Source organism: Pundamilia nyererei, unplaced genomic scaffold (genome assembly GCF_000239375.1).
Source record: "Pundamilia nyererei isolate P.nyererei 1_Seehausen unplaced genomic scaffold, PunNye1.0 scaffold00054, whole genome shotgun sequence".
NCBI lineage: Eukaryota > Metazoa > Chordata > Actinopteri > Cichliformes > Cichlidae > Pundamilia > Pundamilia nyererei.
The window spans coordinates 2594476-2607007 of NW_005187455.1; the positions used below are offsets into that span (position 1 = coordinate 2594476).

General features: G+C 38.0%; 1 protein-coding gene across 1 annotated transcript in view; it reads left to right on the plus strand.

Annotated features, from left to right (window-relative positions):
* The first annotated feature begins 310 nt into the window (after positions 1-310).
* kcnq5a (potassium voltage-gated channel, KQT-like subfamily, member 5a) overlaps positions 311-12532 on the plus strand; it is a 28583-nt gene continuing 16361 nt past the window's right edge. The window contains exons 1-8 of the mRNA XM_013910980.1: positions 311-566; positions 1133-1308; positions 3237-3362; positions 4612-4722; positions 4880-4975; positions 8570-8758; positions 8893-8987; positions 10888-10914. Coding sequence (XP_013766434.1) covers positions 311-566; positions 1133-1308; positions 3237-3362; positions 4612-4722; positions 4880-4975; positions 8570-8758; positions 8893-8987; positions 10888-10914 — 1076 coding nt within the window. The remainder of the gene's footprint in view (positions 567-1132; positions 1309-3236; positions 3363-4611; positions 4723-4879; positions 4976-8569; positions 8759-8892; positions 8988-10887; positions 10915-12532) is intronic.

The following is a 12532-nucleotide window of genomic DNA, read 5'->3' on the forward strand; positions in this document are numbered from 1 at the left end:
ACACTGAATTATCACTGTAAGTCTGACTTGTGAATCAGTCTGCATTATGGGAAAAAAAAAAAGAAGGACCTTGCTCACCTTAATGGTAAACAGTCATTAACAATGTTGTTAACTGCACCTTTTCTTTTCCTGTCAGGAACATCAACTTGTTTCATGTAGTGACTTTAAATTACCCTCATTAAAATGCATAAATATACAGTGATTATAGTGCAAGTGATGATTTTTATTTTTTATTTTTTTTACAGATTTACCTTTTTGACTTTTTGAAAAAAGGCTATTGAAAGAATAACTTTTTAAGTCTATCTTTATGATGCTACGAGGTTCAAGCGTGAACTATTGTGTGTGCGTCCTGCGAGAGTTTGTGATGATTGTGGTGTTTGACTATTTTTATGATGCTACAAGGTTCAAGTGTGTGAATTATTGTGTATGCATCCTGCAGGAGTTTGTGATGATTGTAGTGTTTGGCCTGGAGTACATCATCCGGATATGGAGTGCTGGCTGTTGTTGCCGCTATCGAGGCTGGCAGGGACGTCTCCGCTTTGCCAGAAAACCGTTTTGTGTCATAGGTAGGTCTGTGTGAAGATGTTGCTATGTAACTGTACAATTTATGAATGCAGCCATTCACAACTCCAAACAGTTTAATTGTGTTTTGTATAGCGTTCTTTTAATATCTTCCCTGTGATGTTACATATAGTTTCTTATATAAACAGGTTCATAAGTAGGAAGTTATACTTTTGTTGCAACAATGTTGATAAAACTTGTCTTCCCTTAGTTACTACAGGTACAGTTACCACTGTCACAGCTATGGGTAGAACATAAAAACACACATTTTTAAAAGACTGCAGTTCTCAGTTCTTACTTTGGTGTTCAAGCAAGGAAGACGTCAATATTCTCAGGAAATTCAGTGAGACAAAATACGTATGATATCTTAAAGCTGTGGATATAATGACAAACAAAGACTTATGTAAACATGTAAATAAAAGGAAAACAACAGCTTCTAGCGAATAAGTAGCTGTTTTAAAGGTGACGGATGGCAGGTTGGATGGATTTAGAAAGTAGGTGAGTCAACCACAGTTCCTGTTACTAATATTGTGAAACCCATGACCTTTAATTTCCCTCTTTTACTCCCCAGACATCATCGTACTTATCGCCTCAGTTGCTGTGGTTTCAGCTGGTAGCCAGGGTAACATCTTTGCCACATCTGCGCTGCGTAGCCTTCGCTTCCTTCAGATCCTGCGCATGGTGCGCATGGACCGTAGGGGAGGGACCTGGAAACTGCTTGGATCTGTAGTTTACGCACATAGTAAGGTAGGGCTTTTTTTAACAGTCATTTCAGGAGTCTATCTACAACTAAACATATAGAGAGGTGTTTGGATCTGTGTGTGTTTGTCTAGATCACTAGGTGGCCTGATTTTGTAGGTTTGCTAATGGTGCGTGTTGCTACATTTGCTAACAACCCACCTCTTTTATTGTGTATTACAAATCACTGTTGTATGTTAATTAAACGAATATAGTATACAAAATGTAATTAATCATCTAAATTATTTCAAATACAGAAATAAACCTATGACTGTTTCTGCGGCTGAAGTGGAGCTGGCTTTAAACTACTTTGTATCAGACTTACTGGAATGACTGTTTACACAAACCTTAACTTAAAAGCTTGAAAGCATTAAGTAACTTTAGCTGTCAAAGAAGTCTAAAATGTGACTGGACATTTTACTTGCTCGTTCTACTGCTGAGCTGCTCTTTGGACTGGCCCCAGTACCTACTCCATTAAAGCTGCAGTCTCACCTGCTTAAAAGGGCAGCAGAGCAGTTCGTCAGGGCCACTTTTGATTTAATGTGAGCAGCTTGCCGCCATTTCCGTAAACCTTGTTAGTGCTTACCGGAAAGATTGTACATTGGTCATTCTGCTCTTCTGGTTAACTACAAACACTTGCAGTTCATTCTGAGACTTTGGCTTCTTCAGTTTGACTTACTAAATATGTTTATTTAGTGCTCATCTTCAAAGTGTAGCTGGGGACCGGGCCAGTGGTTAGCTTCCTCATCCAAATGTCACACATGTAGACAAACTGTTTGTTTAGACACATTCACTTGTGAATGTTTTTTGTTTTGCTACTGAAACATCTGTAAACTGTGAATATGACTCTTAGATGAGGAGTCTCTTATGTTTGCTTCTTTGTTTATTTCTTTTTTAAAGCAACCATGGGCCCTTGGTTCTCCTCTTTTGTTGTGTTCTCTGTTAACACTGTTACTCATTAAAAGATTAAAATCTTGCCTTTAGCTGTTTCCACTGTTAATGTTACATCCCCTTATCCCTGGAGAGAGCTGGGGTCATTACAATTATAAATAAAAGCTGTGTGGATAGAAAAGGCACAGTTAATTAAAGTACAATTATTCTCACTTTTGTGCTGCACAAAAATTGACGTTGTGCAAATATATTCCTCTACTGAATAATAAACTGTATATAAAGGATGGGCTTGGCCGCCAAGTCATCATCCCATTATTTTGCAGACTAATGGGTGATCCTTTTGAAGCTTCGAGTTTGTGTTTTGGTCATTGCTAATGACAAATAATGGTTGAATTTGAAGAATATTTTAGCTAGCAACAAAGTACTTTGATATCAGCTTTACTGTGTATGGGACTATCATTTCAAAGCCAACATCCTTCTGTAAGACTTGAAACTTGCAGTGAGATTTTACATCAGCAAACTGAGCTAATTGGAAACTGTCACATTTATTTAAAATAGCATCAATGCAATGTTGTTGAGTTGTTAAATGGCACCTGACAATCTGTTAGTGCTAGTTTTTAATCACCATTTTCACAGGTACTTTATAAAGTATACTATTACTGTTCTGATTGATATATTATATGCAGATGTAATTTCTTTTATTTGCCAGTTGCATGTACTCCTGATATTGTGACCATCCGTCTTGTTTATGCATTTATGTTCATATTTATTTTGTACTGTATTCACTGTTGGTGCAGTGAACTTTAAATTGACCAAATTTTCATTGAAAAATATTGTTTTTTTTCTCCATACCACAAACCAAGTTGAAAAGTGGGGAAAAGATAATAATGTTACTTATTGACTTATGTGGAGTGGTGAAAATCTCAATAGGGAGCGATTATATTCAAAAGAAAAGAATCAATCAATATCTTTCACCATGTTTGCAGCACAAGGTTAGAAATCATCTTTATGAAAATATAAAGATCTTTTATCTGTATTTCTTGCAGGAGCTGGTGACTGCCTGGTATATAGGGTTTCTGGTGTTGATCTTCTCCTCCTTCTTGGTCTATCTGGTGGAGAAAGAATTCAACAAGGAGTTTGCCACCTACGCTGATGCTCTGTGGTGGGGCACGGTGAGCACATGGAGATGCACACTAACCTGGCACACGGCATGCTGTAAAACACAGCCGGTTAAAATTATTTTAGTCCTGTTTGTGACATCCTGAAGTCCCAGCTAAAATAACCATAACTTAATTGAATGACAGCTGAATCATTTGTATTAACTCTTAAAATGAACTCTTAACTCTTAAAATATTCCAAACCCATCATAATTTTTTCACATGCAAAAAATAAAGAAAACTTTTGTCGCTCTGATCTTGCAGCAGTGACATATTTCTTTTCATAGTTTGTCTGTGACCTTAATGACACCTGCAATACAAAAACAAGGAAGAATGGTCTTTAAATTCACACTTGGCTGGCTATATCGCACTGTTTCTTCCTTTGAAAATATGGACACAGACAACACACAAACAAGAAACGGCCCAATCAATAAAGTCAATTTTCTCCTGCGGCCAGGTGCGACTGGCCTATTCGGCTTGTGGGAATGACACATGCTGCGACCTTGGAGAAGATTCTGTCTGGTAGACACTAAAAACTGTAGTATTATACTTGCTAAAAGCTCAAGTTTAGATACATTTAATTTTAAGGTGAAAAAACAGAGATCCAGAAGCCAGTTTCACAGATTTAGAACCTGCATTTCACACAGCTTTCGGAATGCTGAGGATATTTTCCTTCACACTGATTAATCTTTTATTCCCTGGTTGGAAAAATATGAACATTTGGGAGATGCACAGCGTGCCATTCAGCAGATGTTGGTGTTCTTTAATTCTGTTTAATAAGTGCATTTGAGAAATTTGTTTGAAAGTAATTAACTCTTGTCTTTACCGGTTATTGAAGATTATAAAAATTATTAATATCACTTATATTTGGAAATTCATTTGAAATGAAGTTTAACAAATGATGTAGATAGGAATGTGGTACCTTGAAGGCAAGACGTTTTTGTTAAATGTAATAAAATGATGTGAACTGCTTCTGTGCACTTTTCAGTCTTTGTAAGAATATCAGTTAAATTTGAGGAAGTAAAACCAAAAAGCAGACAGTACATAAACGTGCACATCTCAGTCTCTACTTGTACTTGTACGCTTTTACAATACTGTGAATGTGATGCATGCTTTGATGTTCATATCTGTTGTGTATATGAAAGCGTTGAGTCTCTTTTATTTCAGCGTGCAAAAATATAATTTCCTTCATCCTGTGAGTTAAATTGTATAAATAAAATGATGTTGGCTATGATTATTTGAGTAGTGTCCTCTGAACTTTCAGATCACCCTTACAACTATTGGCTACGGTGACAAGACCCCACAGACGTGGACGGGGCGGTTATTATCAGCGTGTTTTGCTCTGCTGGGGATCTCCTTCTTTGCCCTGCCAGCTGTGAGTAAAACATCGTGGCACAATGACTGATTACACTTTCTGTATTTCTTCAAAATAATCTGTACATATTACACAAATAAGAGCAGGCGCTTTTTTTCTCTATGGTGAATTTGCTTCAAGTTTAAACTCAGTGTGTGTCTTTGTTTTCTCCACATAGGGCATCCTAGGTTCAGGCTTTGCCCTGAAGGTGCAGGAGCAGCATCGACAAAAGCACTTTGAAAAAAGGAGGAACCCAGCTGCCAGCCTCATCCAGGTAGATACTCAGACATGCAGAGAACAAACACACCTCACCTCGACTGATGTTTTTTTTTCAGTAGAAGCAGCTGAGTACCAGTGTGAATAGAATAAAAAAAATTCCCTTTATGTGAAAATGTTCATGGATTTGTGTGTAGTTCACGTCCATTTTGCCTGTTTTTAAATAAAAGCATGAGTGTGTCCACTCTTTACCCTTTGTTGAAGTGCAGGTGTGCATCACTTCTATTACTGTAGGGGTGTTTCATTAAGAGCGTACTTAATGTGAGTGTGTGTGTGTATGTGTGTATTATGCTCTTCTCGGCCTTGTCAAGGTGTGTAGTTGGTGATGACTAACAGTGTGTGAGGCACACTGCCGACTCTCAGGTCCAACTGCAACACACACTGCTGGGATTTATGAGCCGTTTCCATGGCGATCATTCCCTGGGCGGACGCTCCTTCAAACTATCACTTATTGTAATAGACAAGACCAGCTGCATTGCTTGCTAATGAACAATAAATATCTGCTGTGGAGTGTGTTCCCTGAAGTGCGCAGCTAAATGTGTGTGTGTCTCTTTTTTGCATGTATTTGTGAGACTGCATGTGTTTGTTTTTGTGTAGGCGTTTGTCTGTTCTGTCTACCTTCTCCTATCTTACGAACTACCTTGCACTACTTTCTGAAATTTTCCGGTCAGTAATGGAATCCAAACTCGAACGTCTGAGTCTCACGCTGCTGTTTCGAATGTTGTTCTAAGCTGTATCAGTTATGATAATATGATAGTATCAAGTTCGCCAACTGTTAGACACAGCTAGACAAAAACTTCCTCACACTTTAAATCCAAAACTCTACTGCTGACCCAGTTTTAAAACTGCATATTTGGAAGTGGAAATCTGGAAATCTAAATTGTTACCCAAACTGTCTGTCATCATTTGCATCTGTTTCTTAATGAAGGGGTTTCTAGACTGTCATAGTAGCCTGACAAGATCTTTCCCTTTCCAAGGATATCTACAAATGCGGCCAAGAAGTCTTGCATTTTCTTCCCTCATTGTCCCATATCCGCTGTCAGTCGTTTGACGAAGCAACCGAGCGATCATTGTCATGCTTGTAAAGAACTATCTCATAGTAATGTAAATATGTCAGTCAAACTAAACCAAAGGAAATCTAAAGCATACAAACAATGGAAACTAAACTTCACTGTTGGTCACATGCAGCAGTCTGGTCTTAATATCAACCTGATAGCTCAGGGAATGCCGTTGTAATTTCTTTATGTTCTAAATAGAACATATGTCGGTGCATATCATGTGTTTTAGTGAATAATTAATGGTAACATTAAGATACAATTTCTTAGATACTTTGCCATCTGTTTGACAGCATCTTCCTGATGAAAATAAATGAGTAAATAATTTATACATAGCATTATGGATCCACTGTATTCTCACTGTATGCGCACACATGGTATGGGTGCTTTTCCCTTCCAAATAAGTAGTCGGATGATATGGGTAAAGTTTTCATAAATATTTATATGAATATTTCATTAAATCAAACCAATGTTTTGTCTGATCTCCTTGTTATGTATAAATATCTGTTGTTAGCATAGACGAAATCCAGTTGGAGCCCAACTGATCCTTAATAACCCACTAAGTGAACAATTAATCCAGTGTATTGGTCTTGTTCCTCTTTTACTGGCTGTGTATCAAGTATCTGGTCACTGTCTGTTATCTGCCAAGTTCATAACATTTTCCTCAACAGGTAAAAGGAAACTTGGAAGCACCTGTGAAGTGTTAAATATGTGGACGGCGTCATTACTCTGTCGCTTCACTCCCCTCATCTCACGCAGCTCTCCCTGCTTTTAATCGCTATTTTCTGTGTGTGCATAACAGAATATTACTACTGTCCTCAAGCCTTCACAGCTGGTCAATTCGAAATTTCAACATCTGTCATGGTCGTTTTGCCAAATAACTTTTTGTGTAATTTTCAGAACAAGATTGAATCTATAAATGATATTAAAGTGTCCACATAATGATCAGCAGCCAAAACTGACTAGCGTTTGGCAGGTGGTCAGTGTTAATTTTCCATCCTGTCTGTGTGAAGTGTTTATATTTGGGTTTTCCAAGTCATGTCTGAAATCTTGTAACCATACCTGGCAAGTTTGAGGAGGCTGAGTCAGCTGCAAGTAAATTATGGTTGACGATGTAAAGGAAGCAACCTTTAAAAGATAGGTGGCACACAGCTTGTGGCCTCATCAGTTATTACTTTTGAATTAGGTTCACTGTTAATCTGGCATAGAAGACTGTATGACCGGCTCAGTTAAATAAGATGATGTATAAAGAGTACTTTGTGTCCATCACTGGCTCTGACAAACACCCTAAACACACTGATGTCTCATCCTGCCCCACTGTTACAACTTGCTGATAACTTTACCAGCAAACACGCGATTTCCATTGATAAATTTAAACAGTCCGTTGCACTTAATATTTCTCCTGCACTGAATTTAGAAGGTGTCCTAATCTTTTAGTTTAGCCTAAATGCTAAACTAAAAGCACATATATTTTGTAGACATAGATATATACATGAAAACTTGATGATTTTTAAGTTTTGTTTTTTCTGCTGTTATTTCAATTATATTTGCATGTTCGAAATAAAATTATATCTATCTATCTAAATGCCAAGAAGCCATTTAATTTCTGATGTACAATCACCATAGCGACAAAGAGCAATTAAATCCATGCACAGCTAAAAGGAAAACAATTCACGGCTCTCCACACTCTTTGTATTAGGCGGCTGTGTCTCCTTGTCACTTCCATCTGCCAGCAATAAACTGATAAATGCCTAAGAGCAGATGTTTGTGTGAAAGTATTACGACGGGTTAAAGAAACCCAAATGTTTTTTAAAAGCTGCTGAAATTAAAAAAAATAAATACAGGAATGACTGAACCTTTATAAAGACCATATTAAATGGAAAAATAGGAAAACTGAGAGTCAACATGCTTCTACCAACATGAGAGTCATGTAGGTAGAAGGCACATTTCTCACTGATAGGTCAAATACAATCTGGTATATTCCTCCAAGGTAGGCCTCCAAGATTCTTTCTGTAAGATATTTTTAATTTTATTATATTTCTTATAGCCAGCTAGCATTAGATTTCCTACAGCTAATAGCCATATGGTGCTAAAATAATCCTTTGATATTGTGAAATCCAGCAAACCTGTTGCTTTTTGTTAGCATTTCAGCCCATGTTTGCATTTTATACAGATATGTTTTAGACATATATAACAGATTGCACTCTGTCTCTGTAGTTTAGCATTGCTTTGACAAAAGTTAATATGGAATAGCATTAGAACACTGGTTTCACACTTTTGTTCATATCTTTGAGAAACGATGTCAAATTAACTAAAGTGACTGTAAATGACACAATTTACTCTTCATATCTGTACTGACAACCTCCACAATATCTGCCAGGTGGTTACAGGCTTTTAAACTGGAAGTTACGTTTTCACATAAACCTCAGTCTATTTTCCCTCACCAAGTTTGTGTCATTTCTGTGTTATGTCTGTTCGTGCGTGTGCACATGTGAATGTGTTTGTGTCTTGTCCATCTCTGCTCCTCCCCCACCCAGGCAGCTTGGCGTATGTACTCCACCGACGGTGCTCGTCCCTACCTCAGAGCCACCTGGCACCACTACCAAAGCGCTCTCCCCCCCCTCAGGCATGTATCCCCTCCACCAGCACCACCACCATCACTGCCCCACCTCCCTTCAACATCCCCCAACCGCACCGCATCAACACTCCCCCCAAAAACTAATCAGGTTTTTCTTTTTCCCTCCTCACTTTTCTTCTCTCACTTCCTACCCAACCTATATGATCCTCCCTCACCCCTTTTTTGCTCCGTTTATTGTTCGATTTATCATTACTTTATTTATCCTGTTGACTCTGCACGTAGTGTGTCTGGCGTAGTTATGCTGCTGATGAGAACTCGGTTTCCATTGCTACCTGGAAGCCTCATTTGAAGGCGTTGCATACCTGCAGCCCCGCCAAGTAGGTAACAACTTACAGACTTACAATCATGGCCTCTGCTGCTCAGCCCTCCTTCTCATCTTTTCCTCCTCACCTGGTGTGTGTTCACCTCCTCTGGTGTAACCTCGGCTGCTGTTTCATTGCATAACTCATTGTTATGAATCATTGTAACGTTCTTTTTTTCATAAGCATACCAAACTCTGGAATGTCTTGCTGATGGCATAACTTTCACTATCCTCAGATTCACACATAAGATTTGTCAAATCTTATGTGTGCAACATATATGGTTGCTGATGTGTTTTGTTAACAGTTTGTCTGATGATTGAGTACATTTTGTAAATATTTAGTGCTGAAAATGCCTGCCAGACAGGTTAAAAGAAAATGCAGGCAAAGGTCATTTCAACATTAAAAAGAAAGAAAGTACTTTTTTAAATTTTTAGACTGTAGCACAAATTTAAAAGATGCCAAAGATTATGAGATGCCATTAATTCAAATTCTAGCTGACTTGATGTTTAATTAAACTATGAATTCAGCCTGGGTAAAATTAGCACATTACTTTCAGCAAGTCAGACAGAAATATTGAGCTGGCATGAATATGAGTGAGTTTTACGATGTACTAATATTTGTTTTGTCCTGCATTTTTGAAGCTGTGCCAGTATACAACTAGTCTTGTGGGGGAAAAAAAGGTTCCACACGACTGTATGAAATCCTGTTAAAAAAGAAGTACACCCCATGATTCAGAGAACCACCTTCAGAAACAGTAACTTAAGTTAATCATTTTCTATTCACATCTGCCTCTCACATGTTTTTCAGAATTTTTCAGTTTGTGAGGTTTGTGGACATTTGTTTAAAAATCCTTCAGGTGACAGTTGTTGGGATTTGGCGCTATGTGAATTGAATCGTTCATTCACGTTGAAGTGTGGACTTTGACTGCACCTTGATTGTTTTCTATTTCATAGATTTACTTTGTGCTTGGCATCATTGCACTGGTGCGTGTCCCAGTTTAGGATAAGCTTTATCTGTCAGACAGATATCCTCATGTTTCACTCAAGAATACTTTGGTATACTTTATGGTCAACTCAATGAGTGCAAGTTGCCATGGTCACTATCATGCTTGACAGTTGGTACGACGTATTTGTGGTAATATGCTGTTTGATTATTGCAAACATGGCACTTCGCATTATGGCCAAACAGCTCCACTTTAGCCTAGTCTTTCCAAATTAAATTGTTTAAGTCTTTTGGTTTGTTAAGATGCAACTTTGCAAAGCTAAACCATGGTGTTGTAATGTTTTCACAGAGAAGAGGCTTTCCTCTGGCAACACTTTAAATAAGCCATAGATTTTTAGCTGTTTTTTGTAACTTAACATGCTTACTGAGGCCTGTAGAGTCTGACATGTAGCTCTTTTTTGTGCGTATTTTTGCTGATCATTGCAGGGTCTAACTCTGCGCTGAATTTGCTTTGAAATCTACTCTTGAGAAGATTGTGGCATTGTGTTAACATGCAGCTGAATGATCCAGATCAGGAAACTGCCAAAATACTTCTTTTATAGAGGTGGTCACACTTACTGATGATCAGTTAGTCACATGCACCTGGCTGCTACTTATCCTCTTAGTTACTGTAGAAGCAGTGAGGGTGTACTTTGTTTTTTCTCAGGACTTCATAGAGTCCTAAAAAACCATGACTGTACTTTTCTGATTTCCATGTCTATCCTTTACCTAACATTTAGCCTTGTGGTGCATGGCTGCTTGCATGTGATGAAAGTAATTAAACCCATTGGACTCAAATTTATTTCCTTTTGCCTCCTTTTGGCTTGATGCTTCCCATATCCATTAATGGCAACATCTTTACAATCCTCATTTAATCTGCTGGGTTACTGATTTCTCTCCCTTTTTCTCCTCTTTTCCCCACTAACCCTTAAAGGAAAGAGCAGGGCGAGGCTACTTACAGGTTTGTATGACTCTCAGCTCATACTGACAAAGACACAAACACGTAAACAACTTAACATGTGATACAATTGTTTGATTATTTAGACGATTGTTTAATGACTTACACATTTTATAGACTGATTTCTGCTCTTATCTGGATTAGCTGGTTGTTTACTCCAGTTTTAGTTCGTTTGTCATTTGATTGTGTTGACAAATAAGAAATGGATGGTTTTTTTGTTTAGTGACATTTATTGCAGATTGCAGCTGACATCAAAGGGCAGAGACAAAAGGCCCAGTTTCTTGGTTTCTTTATTGATTTATGGAATGACTGAACCCTTATTTGCCCTCACATTACTTAACAGAATCTAGCCATAGTTTTGATTTGACATATGCTAAATGTACAATATTGCCCAGATGAATTGGAGAGGAGAAAAACTGTTCAAAAAGAGAGAGGCTGTGCTGCAGTGTTATGATACAACATAAAAAGGGTAATGAGCAATAGTGGACAGTTAATGATTATCAAGGCTGATTTGTTCTGATAAAAGAAAACCAGATGTGCAGTGTCACCCTTTACTTATTTTCACTGTTAGGAAATTCTGCTAATATATTGCAGTTCATTGATTTGAACTAAAACAGTGACATAATTAAGAGGTCACAAATGAGACTAACACTCAACCCAACAATATGAATTTTCCCCTTGTGGGACTAATAAAGGTATATCAATTCAATTCAAACAACAACAGACACTGAAATTCCTCAGGGCCCAGGCGATATACTTAGCAAATTTGAAATAGACTGAATGACAGGTTTCGAAACACACACACAATCTTGTTTTCATTTCTTAGTCGGAACATCTTATTGCCATAATGCTTTCCCTACCTGCATACCCTAACCATCAGAAACGAATGCCTAACTCTAACCTAACCATAACCATGACACTATGGTTTTTCTCAAATGCTAAAACACATTTCAAATGTTTCCACCATGTTCCCCAATGTCTAAACACAACACCCTTTTCTAAAGCTACATAAACACAACCACACCTTTCCACTGCAAAACTCAAACTTTCACACCAAAAGAGCAGCTTGAAGCTTTCAAAAATGTAAACAATATACACATTATTACACACTACAGCGAAAAAATTGAAAACACAATGCTCAATTTGTGAGAAGGTTCTTTGTTTCATAATTACATATTTTTAGAAACCATACAGTAACGGATCGTCATAGATCTCTGCAGAGGATTAGGCATTTAGATTTGTGAGTTTCATATGAAAAGTATAAATCTATAGAAAATCATGCATGTACGTACACTACTGTAACACAACTCAATGCAAAAACAGAATCTATTGCAAACAACAATACTCCTGAAAACATGATCAGGGTGTGAAGTTAGTCACACCACACACACCACAATCACTGTGCGGCATCATGTCGCTGTGCTGCATCGGGCCACATCACCTCATCCACATCGCAGGCTATATTGTCTCTTGCCAGGCACCGCGGGAAAAACGCCCTGGAATGGCAAATCCATCCTTGGAAGGCCTCCGCTGGGATGTCAACACAGGCCAGCTCCATTGCCCTTAGGTTCTCTCTTGTGTATGGTTGTCTGTCATAAACCTTCCATCTCCACGATGAGAA